At 34.9% G+C, this 22,055-nt stretch overlaps 1 protein-coding gene across 1 annotated transcript; it reads left to right on the forward strand.

The window, feature by feature from the left end:
- Window positions 1-5,267: 5,267 nt before the first annotated feature.
- LOC111894471 (S-protein homolog 5-like) lies at window positions 5,268-5,745 on the forward strand. The gene is made up of 2 exons (XM_023890545.1): window positions 5,268-5,672; window positions 5,731-5,745. Exons 1-2 carry the CDS (start codon window positions 5,268-5,270, stop codon window positions 5,743-5,745), a joined length of 420 nt encoding a protein of 139 aa, XP_023746313.1.
- Window positions 5,746-22,055: the final 16,310 nt, after the last annotated feature.

Below are 22,055 nucleotides of genomic sequence, written 5' to 3' on the forward strand. Positions count from 1 at the left end.
AACACACGCCTAATTGCCTAAATTGAAGGAGGGAAGCTGGCAGCTAGTTAGTTTGAAATCAAGGAGTCACACACCTAAATTTAATCGAGGAGTCGAGGAGTCGAGGAATCTTCAAGTATAAAGGCCAGGAGCAATATAAATATATAATTTGTTAATCACCCTTAATGATTAAGTATTTCACCCTTAATGATTGACTCCCAAATCTGCTATGCTCTTACTCGATTTTTGCTGCTATGTTGTTGTTGGATTTTGTTGCTATGAATAAAAAGTTCAAAATTGATGAAACCTCTTCATTGGATGTTGTATGATGTTTATTCTGTATTTAGAAAATAATTTAGAAGGTTAAAATGGTCATTTTTCTCATTAAGATGCACACATTTAGATGCCTAACCAAACATCAATTTATGTTTAGATATAAATTCCTAAAGAGCCTATGCATCATCCAGACATCTATATCATTCAGATATGATTCATCCAGATGCTACCAAACAGCCCCATAGTCTATTACATTTAGAACGGGTCCAGGGGTAGCTTGCCCCCATGTGCCATTGCTCAGGGCACAAACGGACTAGGGAGAATCAACTTTTTACCGTATCTTATAGATATCCATACTATATTTGTGAAAAAAATAGTCGTCAATTAATTATTTTGAGCCCATGAGGTCAAGAGCAGGAGAAAAAGGTGGCTGACAAAATGAAACACACGCCTAATTGCCTAAATTGAAGGAGGGAAGCTGGCAGCTAGTTAGTTTGAAATCAAGGAGTCGCACACCTAAACTTAATCGAGGAGTCGAGGAGTCGAGGAATCTTCAAGTATAAAGGCCAGGAGCAATATAAATATATAATTGGTTAATCACCCTTAATGATTAAGTATTTCACATTTTCTGATCTCGCCGACTTGTAATTTCCATATCAGACTTCTAACTCTGTGATCGGATGAAGTTTTTCAAGTTTAGTTCTCAGAGAAATATAAGATGTTAAGCTTTTCGAGTTCAGTTCTTTCTCATCTGCGACCGACAAAGAGATCTTAAACACATCGAAGTTAAAACACATTAACAACATATTAACTTATTTAGTTTACCACACCATTATGCAAGTATATAACTAATAAATTTAGATATACATTGATCAAATCAGCACTATGATCTAGTAATAAATTTAATTATTAAAAATACAAACAAACAAAGTATAAATATCTTTATATTATAATATTCGTAAAATAATGTAATATGATATTGAACATCAAGATAATCTCATATTAATTATTACGTACTCGATTCAAAATAAAATTAATATAATATGAAAAGTAAAGGAAATCACATGTGAGTAATGGAAAATGATAAGTACTTATGTACAAATATCTATTTTAATAAATGATTTTTTTGTGTCATATGTCACACTTTTATTGATTTGGCTACATGTTCTTTTGTGGTTATTTTGAGTTAAATTTTTCCACAAGACAATTTGTGTTTTTTTTTTCTTTTTCCATTTTATTAATTTCAATAGTATTATATGTCATATGGACTGTAATTTCTTGATTTAATAAATGAGTTTTAAGTTATGAATGCAATAATTGAATCATTTGTAAATTGTAATGCAATTTCAAAATTTCCATATTTAATTTCCAATTTAATATAATTAATCTATTAGGTTAAAATATATTATTAAATGTAAAACATTCTCTTATATTGGTAGAATTTTAAATTTATAATTACAATATACTTATTTTTATTTTAAATATTAGGTGTGAGATCCGTGTAAGTTAAATATAAGGTCTAAACATTAAATAAATTTAAAAAGTAAAATGATGAAATAAATATATATACAATGATGAAAAAGTAAGTAATTAAATATATACTAATAAAAAAACAAATGATATATGTTAAACAATTGTGTTTAATATCAAGGTGTAAATATTAAGTATTTTATAAAGTATACTTTCAAAATAAATACAAGAAAAACATCTATAAATGGGTAATTGAATCTATACTGATAAAAAAAACAATTGATGTATTGTAAACAATTATTATGAATCTTAACTTTCCAAAAACTTCTTTGAATACAACATTAGATGTCATATTGCTAACTTTATCGTCGTAGTCTAAAATTAATATTTTTAATCTATATCTGTTTTTAACTCAGGACAATTGAACATATAACTACCCATGAGTGAATATTGGTTGTCTAAAAAACAGCCCCACCTTCAATAACAACTGTTTTTTACTCTTGTTTATTCTCATCGCAAAATATATATGTAATGGATATTGCCTTCTTTGAAATGTAAAAGGAATCCTTTTATCCGAAGGCGTCAAAGACAATCTTAGAAGAACAAGTTGACTATAAACATACAAAATAATTCAAATGGAATCACTATCAACATACAAAACAATTCGAATGGAATCACGATAAAAATACCTTTGAAATGTGAAAGGAATCATTCCATCATTTAACCCAAAAAAATCAGAAACACATAAAACAATTCAAATGGAATCACACTAAACATAACTTGTTTAAATATTTATTAGAATCAGAGATTGATTTTGGGGAATTGTTGAATGTGTGCACATAAAATGACTCAACAAAGATACTATAAGTGATGATATGGGAGAGGGGGAGAAAGTGACCATCAATGAAATGAGAAAAATGTGAGCATTTACAAGGAACACGAGCCTGTTAACAGTACACTCAAACGAACATCGATAATAAGGACCATTTGTGTGCAAAGTTTGCTTCGTAGGGACCATTCTTGGAAAATAAATGTTTTATAAGGACCATTTTAGGGACAAAGTGAAGATCATACAAACCATTTGTGAAATTTTGACTAAAATTAATTAATATGAATTCACAAATGGAAGGTTAGAATCCACATTAATATACATTAATTATTATATTAATAAAAATAGAAATTCACAAATGGAAAGTTATTATGTATATAAATATACATTAGTTAATATATTAATAAAATTAACTAATATGATGTGACATTTAATAAGTGGAATTTGAATAAAAAAGAAAATATATAAAAATGACAAGTGAAAAAATATATTTCTAAAATTCCCAAAAAGTGACATGTGTCAAATTCAATGAGAAACTGATATTTGGCAAAAATGGTCATTATTTATTAGGGTAGATTTTGAAATTTATTATTACAATATACCTATTTATTATTTTAAATATTAGGTATGAGATCTGTATACTACACGTGTTGATTAAAAATTTTAAATATAAGGTGTAAATGTTAAATAAAATTTAAATTAAAATGATGAAATAAATATAAACACAATGATGAAAAAGTAAGTAATTTAATATATACTAATAAAAACCAGTAATGATATGTGTTAATAACTTTGGTGAATATCAAGGTGTAAATATTAAACATTTTTTAAAGGAAAATTTCAATATAAATACAAGAAAAACATTTATAAGTGGGTAATTGAATCTATACTGATAAAATTTTTTTGACGTATTGTAAACAATTGTTATGAACCTTGAGTTTCCAAAAACTTCTTGGAATACAACATTAGATGACATATCGCTAAGTTTATCGTCATTGTTTAAAATTAATACTTTTAATCTATGTCTGCTTTTAACTCTGGACATTGCAACATACAACTGCCCATTAGTGAATATTGGTTGTCAAAAACACAACCCCACCTTCGATAGCAATTGTCTTTGACACTTGTTTATTGTCATCGCAAAATATATATGTAGTGGAAATTACCTTCTTTGAAATGTAAAAGGAATCCTTTTATCTAAAGGCGGCAAAGACATTCTTGGAAGAACAAGTTGACTGTAAACATACAAAACAATTCAAATGAAATAATTGTAAAAATACCTTTGAAATGTGAAAGGAATCCTTTCATCATTTAACCCAACAAAATCAAAAACACATAAAACAATTCAAATAGAATCACTGTAAACACACCTTGTTCGAATATTAACAAAAACAGAGATTGATTTTGGGGAATTTTTGAATGTGTACACATGAAATGACTCAACAAAGATACTATAAGTGATGATATAGGTGAGAGAGAGGGAGGGGGGGGAGAGAGAGAGAGAGAGAGAGAGAGAGAGAGAGAGAGAGAGAGATACTATCGATGAAATGACAAAAATGTGAACATATGCAAGGCACATGGGGCATGTTAATAGTGCACTCAAACGAACATCGACAATCAAGACCATTTGTATGCAAGTTTGGCTTCGTAGTGTACCACTTTTGAAAAAAAAACATTTTATAAGGACTATTTTATGGACAAAATGAATATCATACGGACCATTTGTGAAATTTGACTAAAATTAATTAATATGATTTCACAAATGCAAGGTTAGAATGTACATTAATATGCATTAATTATTATATAAATAAAAATAGGAATTCACAAATGGAAAGTTATTATGTAGATAAATATGCATTAGTTAATATATTAATAAAATTAACTAATACGATGTGACATTTAATAAGAGGGTGACATTAATAAAAATAGGAATTCACAAATGAAAAGTTATTATGTACATAAATATACATTAATTAATATATTAATAAAATTAACTAATATTTGTGTCAAATTTAATGTGAAATTGACATATTGCAAAACGATCTTTATTAATAGGGTAAATTATGTTTAATCCAAAAAGATGAATTATATTATTAAATTAATTTATTAAAAATATATTTAGATACTATTTTGAAAATAATTAAAAAGGTTTAAATGTTGTAAATGTAGAACAACATGTCAAATTAAATAAAAATATCAAAGCTATTTTTATTATAATTCAATTTTTCCAAAGAAATCGTTTTTAATTAATTAATATAAAAAATGATATTGTACTAACTTACAAACAATGCTTTATATATCAATTAACCATCATTATCAAAATTAAAAAGAAAAATCAATAGATAAGCAATTTTTAAATAAATAGTTACAACATTAAATTTTAATAGTAAATCGTAGACCATGTTTAGTTTTATTTAAACATAAATCGAGAGCAGATGCTATTGACTTATACGAGTATATTATCTATCTATAATTGTATGTTATATTATAACAATTTTTCTCTAATTACTTAATTGAAGTACTTACTTGATTATCATTTTGATCGTATTTATTTCAAAATTTTATTTTAAAAATATTTAATGTTTAGACCTTCATATATAACTTTTTGTTTTAATCAATATGTGTAATACACATCTCTCACACCTAGCAGTTATATAAAGAGAGAGAACTTATGTGAATAAAAGATATAGAAAGTGACAAACTCTTGAGAAACATGAGGTATTCTACAATATACATGTTGTTCTTCTTTTCCATCTCAACATTCTCAATTACTTCAATAGCTCATTTCTGTATTACTCCAAAATGGAATGTTTATGTTATTAATACTATCTCTGGTGATATTGTTGCTCATATCAAATCCGGAGACGATGATCTTGGGAATCATACCATTCCATTCAATGGAAATTACAATTGGTCTTTTTGTGATAAACTTGGTGGGTCCACTCTTTTTTACGGTGACTTCTGGTGGGGTTCAAGGTTTCAAACCTTAACATTGTTTGATGAAGAAATAGAAATGAACGTTTGCTATTTAGAGATGGAGCATAATACAAATTGTTATTGGTTTGTAAAACCTGATGGGTTTTATATATCTGCATATCCAAATCCAAGTGGAGATAAGGTTTATATTATGAAACATTGGAATTAAAAAAATATATGAAATATTTTTCTTATTGTAGCTTGATATATTATAAGATAAAACTTGATTGATGACATTAGTATGCTTTAAACATGTTTATTTCTCGTGCCAACAAATGATACGTACTTGTTTATTTCTCTAGTAATGAATGTATGAGTATTTAAAAGTTCACCTAAAGAAATTTATCAAATACACATTGGCTACTGTACGTTCCATGTAGTTATTAGAAAAAAAATCAAAGAGATGGACTAAACAACTCGTCGAGACTATGATACCTAAAAAAGGCGAAGGTATAGCCTTGCGAGGAGGTAAAAAAGGAATTAAGAAAACTAACCTAAGTAAAGACTACTGACAAAATAATTTCCTTGATAAATTTCTTATATGTTTTTATTTGTTAATCAACTAGGTGTAAAACTAATGTACTACAATGGTTGATTAAAAAAGTTAAATACCAAGGTGTAAACTTTAAACATTTTTTTTTTAAAAGTACAGCTTAGAAATTAATACAGCTGAAATGATGAATAAGTAAGCAATTTATATATAATAATAAAAACATAGAGACTATAAAAATCGTAATTTTCAATCATAAATTTGCAAACAGTTACTTTTAAACAACATTGGTTGTTTTTTTGTAAGTCAATCATTGTTATTTCTATTTAATATGTAAAATGATTTTAAAACATTCAATGTTTTTTTTAACTCAAGATTAATGCTGATATAATCAATTGTATGATGAATATAAAATTTAATATACTAAAGAAAATCATAAATGACAATATTATTGTTTTATTTAAAATTAGAAAGTAAGATAAGGTAAAAATTTACATATAAACAAATTTATCCAAATGTTTGAAAATACATTGCTTATATTTAATGTACCATTCATGATACATTAATTCTTTTTATAAATGGCAGCCGATAAACTTAAACTATAGAAATGGTCCATGTGGCACTTACATTTGTAGAAAAATTACACAAATAGGATTTGTTCTAAAAAAATACAGGTTTTGTCCCAATTACAATAAATAGATATTAAATGTAAATAAATGGTGACAGATTAAGTTCATTTGCATAATTGCTATGTAAAAAAGGGGTAAACTTGTTGTGTATAACACTTTCAATTTAGGAAGATAAACTTAGAAAAAACATGTAGACATCTTAAATATAATTAGTATTATTAGGTGACATTTAAATAAGTAATTCAAATAAACCAGAAAATAACAAGTGTTCAATTACATGAGAAGATCACATGTAACAAAAATGATAGGGTAAATGGCACAAAAAACACTTTATTTACACATAAATTCGATTTTGACACCGTGTTTTTTTTTGTGTCAATTTTTGTGTTATTAATTTTTTACTAAATGTAACCATATGACTGGTTGCCTTCAGGTCAACCGGTTTGAATTTTTCCGAGCGGGCCATTTGCTTATGTGGCATCCACATAAGATCCTACATGGCAGTTGAGCCTTTATAAATGATCCCTAACGGCTTCAACCCTTTAGAACCCTAGATCGATCTTCACTTTTTCTTCAATTTTTCATCTCAGTTCTTCACGAGGATTGTGCAATGGTGTCTTCGTCTCGATCAGCTGGATCAACGAGTGGGGTAAACAAGTCAAACAATGGTCCCTCTAGGACATGCTACTGTGGAGTAATTTCCCCCTTGAAGATATCAACGAGTGAGAAGAATCATGGAAGAAGATACTTTGGGTGCAGGTACTGGCCCGATGAAGTTGAAGATTATGGCTACTTTGAATGGTATGACGGTGAAGTAAGTCCATGGTACAAGGAACTTCTGTTTGAAGTTATGGCAAAGAAGAAAAAAGCAGAAAAGGGAACCCTCATCATGGTGAAATAAGTTTGATGGATCTTGTTAGGGTTGTGATTGGTTTTCTTGTTATTTTAGTAGTCATGGTAGGGATTTTGACGTGGATGGTATATAAGGGTTAAGTAGGAAGAGGTTGTGGTAGGTCTTTAAGTATGAATTAATGCCGATTAAGGTCCAATGTTGACCATTTTTGTGTCTGTATGTATTGATGTACTACCTTTAGGTTTGTATGTTCCAATGTTGACCAATATTGATATATATGGTGAAGTGTATATGTTTGTGATTGTGAAATGGAAGTCTGATGCTATATGTTGCTAGTGGACCAAACTACCCTTTACTTATTGAATAAACCAGTAACCAAAAAAGAAAGGACCTAAATACCCTTACCTTATGAAACAATTGGGATTATAAAAGATAAAAATGATTGACCATAAACACTATACCAACATTACACATATTTTGACCAAAATGCTATGAAAAATACCAGAAAATAACCAAGTGAATTGGAAGTATGATGCTATATGTTGTTAGTGGACCAAATTACCCTTTACTTATTTAACAAACTAGTAACCAAAAAAGAAAGGACCTAAATACCCTTACCTTATGAAATAATTGGGATTATAAAAGATAAAAATGATTGACCATAAACACTATACCAACACTACTATTTACTTATGTAAAAAAATTATCATAAACACCATACCAAGGATAACATTTACAAATGATAATTGATCATTTTGGCAATATTTACCCATCCCATTTACAAAAGGGGTAGTAATGTTTGGGTATACCATATACAAAAGATAATTATAGTCAACGAGATTACTTAAGGGTCCAATACTTAATACAAAAAAGGATAACATAAACCATGCACATCAACCCCTAACCTTCTGCACCCTAATCTAATCCAAAGAAACAGGGTCCAACCTACTTCGACCTGGTCCAACAACCTTCTTTCCAACAACCTTCATTCTAGTCTGAATTTTAGCAATTCTCTCTAAAGGCCTCCTTGTTCTCATCAACCATTGGGATGGTGGTGTCTCAGTAATGCCTTCATCCTTTGTTTCTTGTACAATGTCAACTTGAGACACATGTGGAACTTTTTCAACCTTTAGAACTTCTTCATGCACAGTTTCAAGAACATGTGGAACTTCAGCGAAAACTTCAACATCTAAATCTTGTTCATATAGTACATGATACACCTCATCCTCTGAGTATCATGATGCAAGCAACTTTGTAGCATGTGCATCCCCCTTCAAATCCTGTACCAACATAACATCTTGCAGCCCTTCATCTTCAAAGTCCTTGCTACTACCTTCATGTATCCCTTTAACAGATTGATGTGCCTTTGCTTTACCCTGTTAATAAAACAGTAATTTTGTTAACAATAGTAGACACTAAAGATTTGATAAAAATAGTAAAGCTTACTTTTTTTGACTGTTACACCTTGCCAGTCCATCCATTTGCCCATCCATTTCCTGAGTGTGTTGACTATTTTAACTCTTTTGACTTGTGGGTGCTTTTGTTTCTTTCATTGGCACATCCCTAGTCACTGGCCTACCCTTTATTTTCTTTTCCTTTGGAGGTTGGGGCTTAGTTGGATTCTTGCAGGTTCTTTTGTTATGCCCGTCCTCCTAACAGTTCTGGCATATCTTTGTACCTCCAACAAACTTTATCTTCCTGTACTCTCCATCCTTCTCTGAGACATTTTTCCTTCTTCTGGTTTCAGGTCTTCCTGGCATCCTCCTTGCAGGTGGTGGCATTGGATTGGTATATGGTGTCCTGGCCCACATTTTACTACCATTTAGAGGCCTGATATTGCCTTTGTAAGTCTCTACAAAATTCTCTTTGGAAAACCATGAACTGATCAGTGTTCCCGGTTGTTGTTGTTGATGGGTTTTGAGCATTCTAACACTTCCTAAGTGTACATGCAACCCTAATAACCTTGGATATATGTTTGTCTAATTATCATGCAAAGTTGAATTCCAAGGTTATATTCCTATCTAGCATACATGGGGAACAATTTTAACTTGAATCATAGATAGAATAACTTACCTTGTTGTTGCTTGTGTTCCTTGAAACCTTGTGAGCCTAGCACCCCAAGTGTGATGCCTCAAATGCTTCACACAACACCAAATGCTCTTGGAAAGACTCTTGAGATAACACACACTTCTCAAAATCGGCCAAGCCCTCTAGTTTCTTAGTGTTCAACTTGTGTCGCCAATTTTGTGGAGAATGGGACTCTTATATAGTGTTGGCACATCTAGGGTTACACCATGTAAACCCTAATGTGTCATGACTCTTCATTTCCATGACCCATGGGTTTGTAACTCCCATGGAGCATCCATGGAGCATCCTATGGGTAGAACCCAACTTGATAATCCATGGAGCCTCTTAGCCCACTATACAAGATATGGATGATTTACATAACCAACCCATATATTTAATTAGTTATCCTTTGATCACTCAATTAATTCCAAATTAATTCTTTGATCAACTAATTAAATAATATTATTAATATATTAGAACTTATAATATATTAATAATGTCCAAGTGTTATTTCTCTCATTTAGTCTATCCAATTGCATGGTGCCATGCAACCCAAATGGACCATGCCGGGTCGGGTCAAGTACAAGCCCGAAATAGTTATGGACTTAGACACCTTATCCAACAGTCTCCCACTTGGATAAGTCTAATAACTATATCTCTAGTACTTCAGGAACCGACCGGCAATCGTAGCTCTTTCAAGGTCTCTCGGAACTGAGAAGATGATGATACGCCATTTAAGATAAGTGATCATATAATCCTCTGTTCTAGATATCAGCCGAACAAATACATGGAACATTGTCTTGCTTATTGTCCAGCATTTGTTTCCCGATTTCCGATTTGTTTGACATAGAACTTAATTGAACACATCAACTTAGTTCTGACCGGGCCCGGTACATGGGTCAAAACAAAATCATCGAGGGGCCCAGATATCGGCTTCTAATCCAAGAAGGAACAGATAAACTTCGACTCATATGTTTGTTCTACCACTCATTGAATTACACACAAAAGTACGTTTTATAACATCGAGTTACCAATGCGGTTTCGTACTGTCAATGCATAACCAACTTGTAAGTAACAAATCATATCTCTAGGTTTGAAGACTTATATGATATTACCGTCTCACGATCACTCGAGATAGAATTCCATGAAGTGATTCCGGTGAGCGTGGGTTGAGTCCAATACTCAGAACTTATGAGCACTCATGATTGTTGTAGCCTTGTCCAAGACCTCTACAACCAAACATGACAGTCTTGATTCATATCTACTTCCAACATATGACCGACTGTGGAGGTTTGAATAATATGTTATACCAAACAAAATTATTCTGGAAGTCAAAAACATGCAAAAGAAATATAGTAAACGATCGACAAGAGATAGCAACACTTTTACTCATAAATAAAACATCTTTTATTCATCATCTAATGTCAATTACACTTTACAAATTTCGAGGTTATCTAACTACTAAATCTAATATCATCCTTCAGCCCTATGCTCCGAGCATGTTGAAGATGCTTAACCCGAGTCAGTCCCTTGTGAGGGGATCTGCCGGATTCTCATCTGATGATACCCTCTTTGCCACGAGGTGTCTTTCTTCGATCCGATGTCTAATGAAATGGTATTTTCTGTCGATGTGTCTGGATCTCCCATGATCCCTTGGTTCCTTGGCTAAGGCAACAACACTTTCACTATCACAGAAAATTTCCATTGGCTCTTTAATAGCTGGTACAACTCCAAGGTCTCCAATGAAGTTCTTCAGCCATATCGCCTCCTTTGCCGCTTCCGTAGCTGCAATATACTCTGATTCACAAGTAGAATCTGCCACTGTCTCTTGCTTGGAACTCTTCCAAGAAATTGCTCCTCCGTTTAGGGTAAAGACCCAGCCCGACTGAGAGCGGAAATTATCCCTATCAGTCTGGAAGCTAGCATCACTATACCCTACAACTTTCAAGTCATCACTCCCACCGAGGGTAAGAACCCAGTCCTTAGTCCTCCGTAGGTACTTGAGGATATTCTTTACCGCAGTCCAGTGTGCCTTGCCAGGGTTCGCCTGATACCTGCTAACCATGCTCAAGGCAAAAGCTACATCGGGTCGAGTACACGTCATAGCATACATGATCGATCCTACGGCCGAAGCATAAGGTGTTCGACTCATTTATGCTATCTCAGCCTCAGTGCTAGGGCTTTGTGTCTTACTCGATCTGGTGTTACTCTGGATGGGTAACTCTCCTTTCTTGGAATCCTGCATGCTGAATCTCTTCAGCACCTTATCCAAGTAGGTACTCTGACTAAGTCCAATTAGTCTTTTACTCCGATCTCTCAAGATCCTTATCCCTAGAATATAGGTAGCTTCTCCTAGGTCCTTCATAGAGAAACACTTCCCAAGCCAGGACTTAACTTCCTGCAGGGTTGGGATGTCATTTCCTATGAGTAGTATGTCATCCACATACAATACCAAAAAGCTAACTATACTCCCACTAGCCTTGACATACACGCAAGACTCATCTTCACTCCTAGAAAAGCCAAATTCCTTGACCTTTTCATCAAAGCAAAGATTCCATCTGCGAGGTGCTTGCTTCAATCCATAAATGGATTTCTCAAGCTTACACACTCTATTCGGGTACTCGTTGCTGACAAAACCCTCTGGCTGACTCATGTAAACATCTTCAGCCAACTTTCCATTAAGGAAAGCGGTTTTGACATCCATTTTCCATATTTCATAGTCATGAAATGCAGCTATGGCTAACAGAACCCGAATAGAATTAATTTTGGCTACTGGAGAAAAGGTCTCATCATAATCCACTCCAGGAATTTGAGAGAAGCCCTTTGCAACCAGTCTAGCCTTATAAGTGTGTACTTTACCATCCATGTCGGTCTTCTTCTTGAAGACCCATTTGCACCCTACTGTCTTACGACCTGGTACATTTTCAACCAAGTTCCAAACTTGATTGTCATACATGGATTGTATCTCTCTATCCATAGCCTCTTTCCATTTAGCAGACTCGGGGCCTGCCATGGCTTCCTCGTAGTTGTTAGGGTCATCTTGACTTACTAGTGTCCCATCACTAATAAGTGTCTCACCTTCTGCAGTAATATGGAATCCATAGTAATGTTCAGGTGCACTCCTAACTCTCGTGGAACGTCTCAGAGGTATAGATTTGTCAATTGACTCAACAGGAGTTTCCTCCTCAAGTTGAGGGCTAGAGTTTGAAGTTCCTTCACCGCTTGATTCTTGAATTTCTTCAAGATCAATTTGCCTCCCACTGTCTCCTTGGATTATAAACTCTCTTTCTCGAAAGACTCCTCTTCTTGCTACAAAGACCACATTGTCACTAGGTCTGTAGAAGAGGTAACCAAAGGATCACTGTGGGTAACCGATGAAAATACACCTCTCGCTTCGAGGTTCGAGCTTATCATGAGTCTCGCGTCTCACGAAAGCCTCGCAACCCCAAATCTTGATGTGGTCTAGTTTAGGTACTTTACCAGTCGACATCTCGTGAGGACTTTTGGCAACTTTCTTTGTAGGGACTAGATTAAGAATATGGGCGGCAGTCTCTAAGGCATACCCCCAGAATGAGATTGGTAGCGAAGCTCGACTCATCATGGAACGAACCATATCTAACAAGGTTCGATTACGCCTCTCAGCCACACCATTCAACTGTGGTGTCCTGGGAGGTGTCAATTGTGAGACAATCCCACATTCCCTAAGATAGTCGAGGAACTCTGAACTAAGATACTCACCTCCTCGATCGGATCGAAGCATCTTAATGTTCCTGCCCAATTGATTCTCGACTTCCTGTTTAAATTCCTTAAACCTTTCGAAAGTCTCTGACTTATGCTTGATCAAGTAGACATATCCATATCTACTATAATCATCAGTAAAAGTCAAATAATAACGATTAGCATCCCTTGTGGCATGTTTGAATGGTCCACACACATCCGTGTGTATAAGGTCCAACAAACCTTCACCCCTCTCACACGAACCTGTGAAGGGTGACTTTGTCATTTTTCCAAGTAAGCATGATTCGCAACTATCATCTGACTTTAGGTCAAACGACTCCAAGACTCCATCTTTTTGGAGTTGGCCTATGCGTTTCTTGCTTATATGTCCAAGACGACAGTGCCATAAAGATGCTTTATCCAAGTTATTATTAGTAGAATCAATACACAAAACATTATTTCCTAAGTTATCTACAACAGATACAGCTTCATACACACCATCACAAGGTAATGCTTTAAAATAAAAAACATTATTAAAGAAAGCATCAATAGAACCAACTTCATTATTAAATGAAAAGGTAAACCCTTGTTTGTACAAAGCATGAAAGGAAATAATATTTCTTGCCATTCCTGGCGAATAACAACACTTATTCAAATCTAAACTAAACCCACTACTTAGCGATAAAGTATAAACTCCAATCTTGGTAACAGGTAAAGCTTTCCTATTCCCCATGATCAAGTTTATTCTTCCTTGCTCCACATCCTCACTTCTTTTTAGTCCCTGCAAGTCACAACAAATATGAATACCACAACCGGTATCAAGGACCCAAGAATTAGAATGGGGTGAGTTATTAGAAATGATAGTGTAAATACCTGCATGGTTGGGTTTAACTTTCCCATCCTTCACATCTTGCTGGTATTTTGGGCAGTTCCGCTTCCAATGAGATTTTTTCATGGCAATAGAAGTATTCAGCCTCTTTTGGGTCAGAAGAAGGAGTAATGAAACCTTTCTTGGTTCCACTTGAAGAAGAGCCATCAAGGGTCCGAACCTTGGTACCCTTAGAAGAGCTCTTTCTCTTTCTCCCTCGACTTTTCCCGATTGCCAAAACCGGAGTAGAGTTTTGAGTAGGAGTGATAGCAACCGACTTCCCCTTAAGACCTGATTCTGCGGTCTTGAGAAGTCCCTGAAGTTTGCTGAGGGTGACTTCTTCCTTGTTCATGTGATATGTCATGCGGAATTGATCATAGCACGATGGTAAGGAATGCAAAATAATATCTATTGCAAGATCCTCGGGGAAGTTCACATTAAGCTTCAGCAAACGATCCACATACCTTTGCATTTTCTACATGTGGCTCGTGACGGATTCCCCGTCCTTCATCATGGTTGTTATCATGGAGCAGATGATTTCATACCTCTCTTGTCTTGCACTTTGATGGTATCTTTCCATCAAATCTTGGTGCATGTCATAAGGTAGAAATCCTCATAAGACTTTTGGAGTTCCGCTGTCATCGTGGCCATCATGATGCAAGCCACTTTCGTAGCATCCCTTTCATGTGCCCGAAATTCAACGATCTCCTGAGGAGTTGCAGTGGACTCATCAATCTCCTTAAGCTCCTTGTCAAGGACATATTCTTTGTCCTCGTAGCGGGTAATCATCCTGATGTTTCTGATCCACTCATTGAATTTGGATCCATCAAAGGTGACTTTCCCACACAAGTTCATAAGGGTAAAGGAGCCATTAGGATTAGAGCCAGAAGCATTGTTGAAAGACATCTGAAGGAAAGAGGACAAGATTAGTTTAGATATAAGAGAGTCCTTAATAAAACACCCAAATGTAATATTAAGGCTAGGATCCAATCACAATATAATATAACTTAGAAGAGGTATGCCGTAATCTAAGCTATATCATATTTGAAAGGTAGGTGAATGACGATTCACCAATTTCCACCACGAAAACCGCAATATTTTAGTATTAGGTTTTGAATGGTTCTTAGAAATTCCTAGATTCTTTGAGATTCAATGAACTTTTCAAAGGCATGTTTCAATCTCGAGTGTGCCCTCCAAGTTTTGTGACTGGGATACCGAGGATCACAAAACGAGGTGTGAAGTAACCATGCAAATCACTTGGTACCCTTAAAGTTTATCACTCGATCGATGTGCCGGTTAACCACACACGCTCCATCGATACTATAATAAACCCTAAGTCACCCTTTACCTACCTTGTTAAGTCCAAGTTAGTGTGCCGGTTAACCACACACGCTCCACCAACGACTTAATCAAAGTGTAAAGTGTAATTTCATGGAATAGCACCTTATTCACATTTTTCCTAAAGTAACTAAGATTGGGAATTTAATAAAACATTTAGTCACTTTATAATATTCATCATACTTTGAATGAGAATTAATAAGTCCTTGTCTTACCCGTTCGGCTAACGACCCTCCACCGATCAAGCAAGCGGTGGGTGAGAGTGGACACCCATTAAGTCACCATTTTATAGGCAACAACCTTATACCCACCTTATAGACCGACTTCGTGAATGAGGCGTACTAGCGGTAAGACGACTTTGTTCTTATACATATATATATAATTATTAAATCATAATAATATAAGTATAAGGGTTGAATTTTAACTTTTAAAATTCTAGGGGTTGGAACTAAAGTTTTAACTTAACTTTACTTGTTCCAAAACTTGAGGGCAAGTTTTGTAAACTTTCAAAACTTTTCATTTCTTGTAACTTATGAGTTTAATAGAGTAATAAAATGAGGACTTTTCATTTTTCCTAACTCTTGTGTTCTTTTAGTGGTTTTTAATCCAAGAGACTTTTGGTTTTCCATAACTTGAGGACAAGTTATGGACTCCATTAAAACACATTATGATCATGAATTAATCTACCACATAGGTTACAAATAATTCCTATGATCATCTAAACATCATAAGTACAAGAATATGAATATGAACATTTTCAAGAATCAAAATCACATTTAATCTTTGTAATTTTGATAATTAGTTGTTGTAAATGAGTTAGAAAAGACATTACACCTTCTAAAACAAGTTTTCAAGTACCAAAACATTTTAGGGTAATGATTCTAATTCATTTCCAGCAACTCAAGTCGAAATTCTGCACTCTGTCGACCCTACTCGCCGAGTGCATAAACCTACTCGCCGAGAAGGTTGAAGATACACATGAACTCGACGAGTCCTCCCCATGGACTCGCCGAGTCCATCAGTCAAACAGCAGAATTTCCGACTTTCTTCAACTTTTAAGCACAAATAACAAACAAACAAGCCTAGGCTCTGATACCACTGATGGGTTTTGAGCATTCTAACAATTCCTAAGTGTACATGTAACCCTAATAACCTTGGATCTATGTTTGTCTAATTATCATGCAAAGTTGAATTCCAAGGTTATATTCCTCTCTAGCATACATGGGGAACAATTTTAACTTGAATCATAGATAGAATAACTTACCTTGTTGTTGCTTGTGTTCCTTGAAACCTTCTGAGCCTAGCACCCCAAGTGTGATGCCTCAAATGCTTCACACAACACCAAATGCACTTGGAAAGACTCTTGAGATAACACACACTTCTCAAAATCGGCCAAGCCCTCTAGTTTCTTAGTGTTCAACTTGTGTCGCCAATTTTGTGGAGAATGGGACTCTTATATAGTGTTGGCACATCTAGGGTTACACCATGTAAACCCTAATGTGTCATGAATCTTCATTTCCATGACCCATGGGTTTGTAACTCCCATGGAGCATCCATGGAGCATCCTATGGGTAGAACCCAACTTGATAATCCATGGAGCCTCTTAGCCCACTATACAAGATATGGATGATTTACATAACCAACCCATATATTTAATTAGTTATCCTTTGATCACTCAATTAATTCCAAATTAATTCTTTGATCAACTAATTAAATAATATTATTAATATATTAGAACTTATAATATATTAATAATCTCCAAGTGTTATTTCTCTCATTTAGTCTATCCAATTGCATGGTGCCATGCAACCCAAATGGACCATGCCGGGTCGGGTCAAGTACAAGCCCGAAATAGTTATGGACTTAGACACCTTATCCAACAGTTGTGTGTGGTTCGTAGCTGCACATGCATGGTTACATGGAATCCCAGATATTTCCCATAATCTACAAGTGCAGAATTGTTCTCCTAAGTCCACCGTAAAAGACTCAAATCCTAGTCTCACTTCAAATACATTTGTGTCACTAGCTACAACACTCCACAACCTGTAATTCATGCAATACATGTTAGTGAATAATCTTACTGAATAATCTTACTGAATATTGAATAATGTTAGTCAATAATGTTACCTCATATCTTTACACCAGTCATCCAACTTTGTCAATATTGTAGGGTATACATCTCCCCTCCATGTTAAGTGTATTGTAGACATCCTATAAAACCTCTCCATAACATACATTCTGAGCTCCTCCAACATAGTAAGAAGTGGTTTAGTCCTTTCCTCCATAATTACTGAATTGAAGCTCTATGATATACCATTTTCTACTGCTTCACATGCTTTACCTTCCTTATAAAATGATCCGCTCCAACTCTACGACCGTAAACTCATGGGGATATGGTCTTAGGGCCGTAAACTCTATAAAGAGTTTACTCTTGAAGAGTAAACTCCCTATCTAGGCCATACACTCCCTTATTTGCAACCCAATAGCCTCCTAGCACTTGACCAAAGTGTTTTCCGCACATTAGGATGCGTTTACGTGTTTAATTAGTATTATAATTACTAATTGTATGTAAACATATGTCATCATATGTTAATAGGTCACTAAGTGTGTTCAATTCTTTAATTGACACCGAGCACCCAACCGACACCTCCGCCCGATCCACTTACAACAGGTGTGTTCATACCCCTGAATTAACCTTTTAAATGTTTTTACATGCTTTTATAGGGGGGGGGGGGAATACAGGTTAAAACATGCTAGTTATCATATCAATTATATGTGATTAATAACCCGCATGCACAAGGATTTATCACACTTTCAGTTGTTTTACCAAGTATAATACCATAGATGGTTTTTCCAAAACGTTTTTATTTGTTTAAATCTTTTCTCAACTTATCTCTCGTGCGGTATGTTTTACTTCTAAACCAGTTACAACAGGGTTTTTAAACAGAGGTTTTCTTTACTTATATTGTGTTATCAAATTATATTCAAAACGTGTTTATGAACGGTTTTCAAAGCTTGTTTTACATAACTATATCAAGTCGTAATATTCTTATTTTTAAAGGTTTTCCAAAAGTTTTACCAAAGTTTTCTTCTATACTTCTATACTTCTGCTTCATTAAATGCATGCCTGTACTTGTATAGTTATATAAATAATGTTTAAAAGACTTAGGAAGGCTAGTTCGCCCTATTTCCTTTTCCTCGTTTGGATGTCGTCTGGTGGGTATCGGATATTCGTCCGAAGGTTGTTTAATCATTAATTATATATCATGTATACATGTATAGACATTAAGGTTTCCATCGACCAGTTCATGTTCCTTGGGTAGCAAGGGCATCCTCCCACTCGTCACTCATAGATCAGGGACACTAGTAACTATTATAGGAATAGTTAGGAAGCTCTATTTACTCTTTCTAGTACGCGAATTCCAAAGGAGTTAGTTCAGTTGTGAGTCTCTATCGTTAGTCCAACACTTACATCAGAATTCACTATACAAGATGCATCTTCAAGACACGGATCTCCTCGTTGTCGAGTTGGTAACCAGATTCTCCTGTAGGGAGAGTGGGCATTGTGTGTATAGATCTATACGGGACTGACACTCCCACACCCTGACTGCTAGCTACAGTCCACGGCCTACCAAGCCAAGGGGTGACAAATGTCACATTTATTCTGACGTTTGCAGGGCGTCAAGTACTCTAGTGTCAATCAGTATGGTTACGGGTATCTCCATGTGTACCTTATAATTCATGGCCTTAAGGTAACGAGAATTTAACACTGTATTCTTAAAACAACCCATTTAAGATTTCACTTTGTTTCAGACCTTGCTAGTTGTATCTTTCATTTGATACTGTCTGGGGTCTGTGTTTCTTTGTTGTAGACCTTGCTAGCTGTATCTTTCATTTGATACTGTCTGGGGTCTGTGTTTCTTTGTTTTAGACCTTGCTAGCTGTATCTTTCATTTTATACTGTCTGGGGTATGTGTTTCTTTGTTTTAGACCTTGCTAGCCGTATCGTACATTTGATACCGTCTAGGGTCTATGTTTTCTTTTGTTAGACTGAGCCAGGCGTATCATTCATTCGATACTCTCTTGGAGTCTATGATTTCTTTTGCCTTAGTCAGCAGTATTTTCTGCTGAGGCATATGTTATTTTCCCCTAGTATTTTTACTAGTGATATCCTCCCACTTTCATTAAAAATCAAATACCGTATTTTGGTTATGATAGTATTTCGGGGAAAATTACTCTTTAAAACATAACTCTGTCGAGTCTTGGTAGAAGACTGCTTTTATTTAGAAAATATAGGATTTTCTGGATAGGACTCTAATACACCGTAGATTCTAAACTACTACTTTTTATAAAGTTATTTTGAATAAAATGCTCACTTACACAAATGACACTGAATACTTATGAACTCACCAGCATTTATAAAAATGATGATACTCGCATTTAAAATAACTTGTATTCTCAGGTCAGCAATAAACAGGTAGACCCCAGGAGCTTTTGGCAAAGTCAGCCTAGTACCAAGCTGCACCTATATTATTACTTGTATTACTTTGATGTTGCTATGAAATGTAACTTATGTAAAACTATTACTATTAATGCAATGGTTGTTGTACTTTGATTACTATACTGCATATGTTGTGATACTTGACATGACGTCATCCACCCCAGAACGTTTCCGCCGTTCCGGTTTTGGGGTTGTGACAGAAACGGACCTAAGACGAGGGAGTTATGGAAGTTTGAATAATTGGCAAATATGGCCTATATTAGAAAAGTTTTTCTAGTTGGTCCCATGCATGCAAGGAAATTAGGCACGTGTTTGGTCGCATACGCCCAACATAACTGGCAGAGTGCCAAACCCTAATTTTTAGGGCTTATGCACTATTTAAACATCCTTGTAAGGTCAAGGTTCTCTCATTTCTCAGCCTCCACTGACCTCTAGCCTCATTTCAAAAACCCTAACCTCTCGTTGAGTGTTGTGAGATCTAAGTGTGCATTTTGGTGTGCTTTTGCTCATTTACAAGGAAAAGGTGTTTGGTGCTAACTTGGGGTTCAAAGGAAGACTTAGATCCAAACTCTTGGCTTTTATTTCTAGCTCATTTAAGGTATCAAGTTCATACCTTGGCTTCTTGTTATGCTTTATGGGTTTAAGACTAGATTTATGCTTATTTTGGAGTTTTGAGTCCTCCTTATGAGTTTGAGCCACTTTAGGAGATAGGATTGCTAGATCTTGCCCTTTCTAAGTTTATAAGTTCGTAAAAACGCTTGCTTGATGTTTAAGAATGGACCATGCATGTGTTAAGGTGCTTAATGTGGGTCTTAATGGTTATATTTGGAAGTTGGCTCCCATTAAGATATGCAAACTGATAAAGTTGCCAACTTTATCAGTTAAGAACTTATACTGAAGGCTTTATGAGGTTTGGTTGCAAAGGACTTAAGGGATTATGTCATGGTTAATGTTTTGGAAAAGTTGCAAGTACGCCCAACGTAAATGCAAGTACGCCTCGCGTACTGGTCTGAGACCCCATCCAAAATCATCGAGTATTACCTAGGGGGTACGCACCACATATGTTCAGTTGTGGACTTTTGGTCTTGTTCATTCTTTGGGATTTAGACTTGGGTTTGGGTTTATTGGGCAGAGGAATCTTAGAGTCTTGGACTCTTGTTTGGGCTTTCCTTTCTTGGCCTAGGATTGATGGACTTGGGCCTTAGTGGGCCCAATGGTTTGGGCCTTAGTAGGCCCAATGGGCTTGAGCTATTAGTAGGCCTGATTAGTTGGATTGTTTGTGGATTTATGGATATGGTTTGAAACTCATGTGTTAATTAGGTGTTGTTTGTTTGATAGCGCGGGGTTTCTAGCGGATCTACAGTCAAAGATTATTCGTGGGTTCAACTATCGAGGTGAGTTGTCCTCATTGTACTTGCGGGTCGAAAGAAGCAATGTCGACCCATTGGATTGATATACTATTATGCATGCTACTGTACTGTTATGATCTGTTAGATCAATATCCTAATAGATAGGATGTTGTTGTGCTGTTATGATCTGTTAGATCGGTAACTTGGTAGATAAAATGTTGCTATGCTTAGTGATCTGTAAATCTGTTTGACTGGCTGTAGACTGTTATATGATAATCTGTTATATGTGCACATGTTTGATTGGTGGCTGGGGGTTCTTTGCTTTGTACGTAAGCCAACAAGCCGGGGCATCCCAACCCGATGGTTGAATGGGCCTGAGGGTATTCCATCCCAAGGATTACTGGACCCATTGTATATTGGCATTCCAACCTGATGGCTGATTAGGCCTGGGGTATTCAAACCTGATGGTTGATTGGACTCATAGTGTGTTGGCATTCTGTGACATCCCCAAATTCATGGTCATTTTAAAAATTTTATTTATGTATATTTGAAAATCGGAGTATTCATTTTAAAGAATGTTATTGCGGAATTTGTTCCCAGAAATCATGATAAATATATTGTCAAAGCATTTTCAAAGAAATGTATTTTATATATATTAAAAACAATTGGGATGTCATCGTCAATAGAGAACCATAAGCAGAAACAGACCTTAC

Source organism: Lactuca sativa, chromosome 2, assembly GCF_002870075.4.
Source record: "Lactuca sativa cultivar Salinas chromosome 2, Lsat_Salinas_v11, whole genome shotgun sequence".
NCBI lineage: Eukaryota > Viridiplantae > Streptophyta > Magnoliopsida > Asterales > Asteraceae > Lactuca > Lactuca sativa.

Coding starts and splice junctions, on each gene's coding strand:
- LOC111894471 (XM_023890545.1), top strand. CDS start 5,268: ATGAGGTATTCTACAATATACATGTTGTTCTTCTTTTCCATCTCAACA.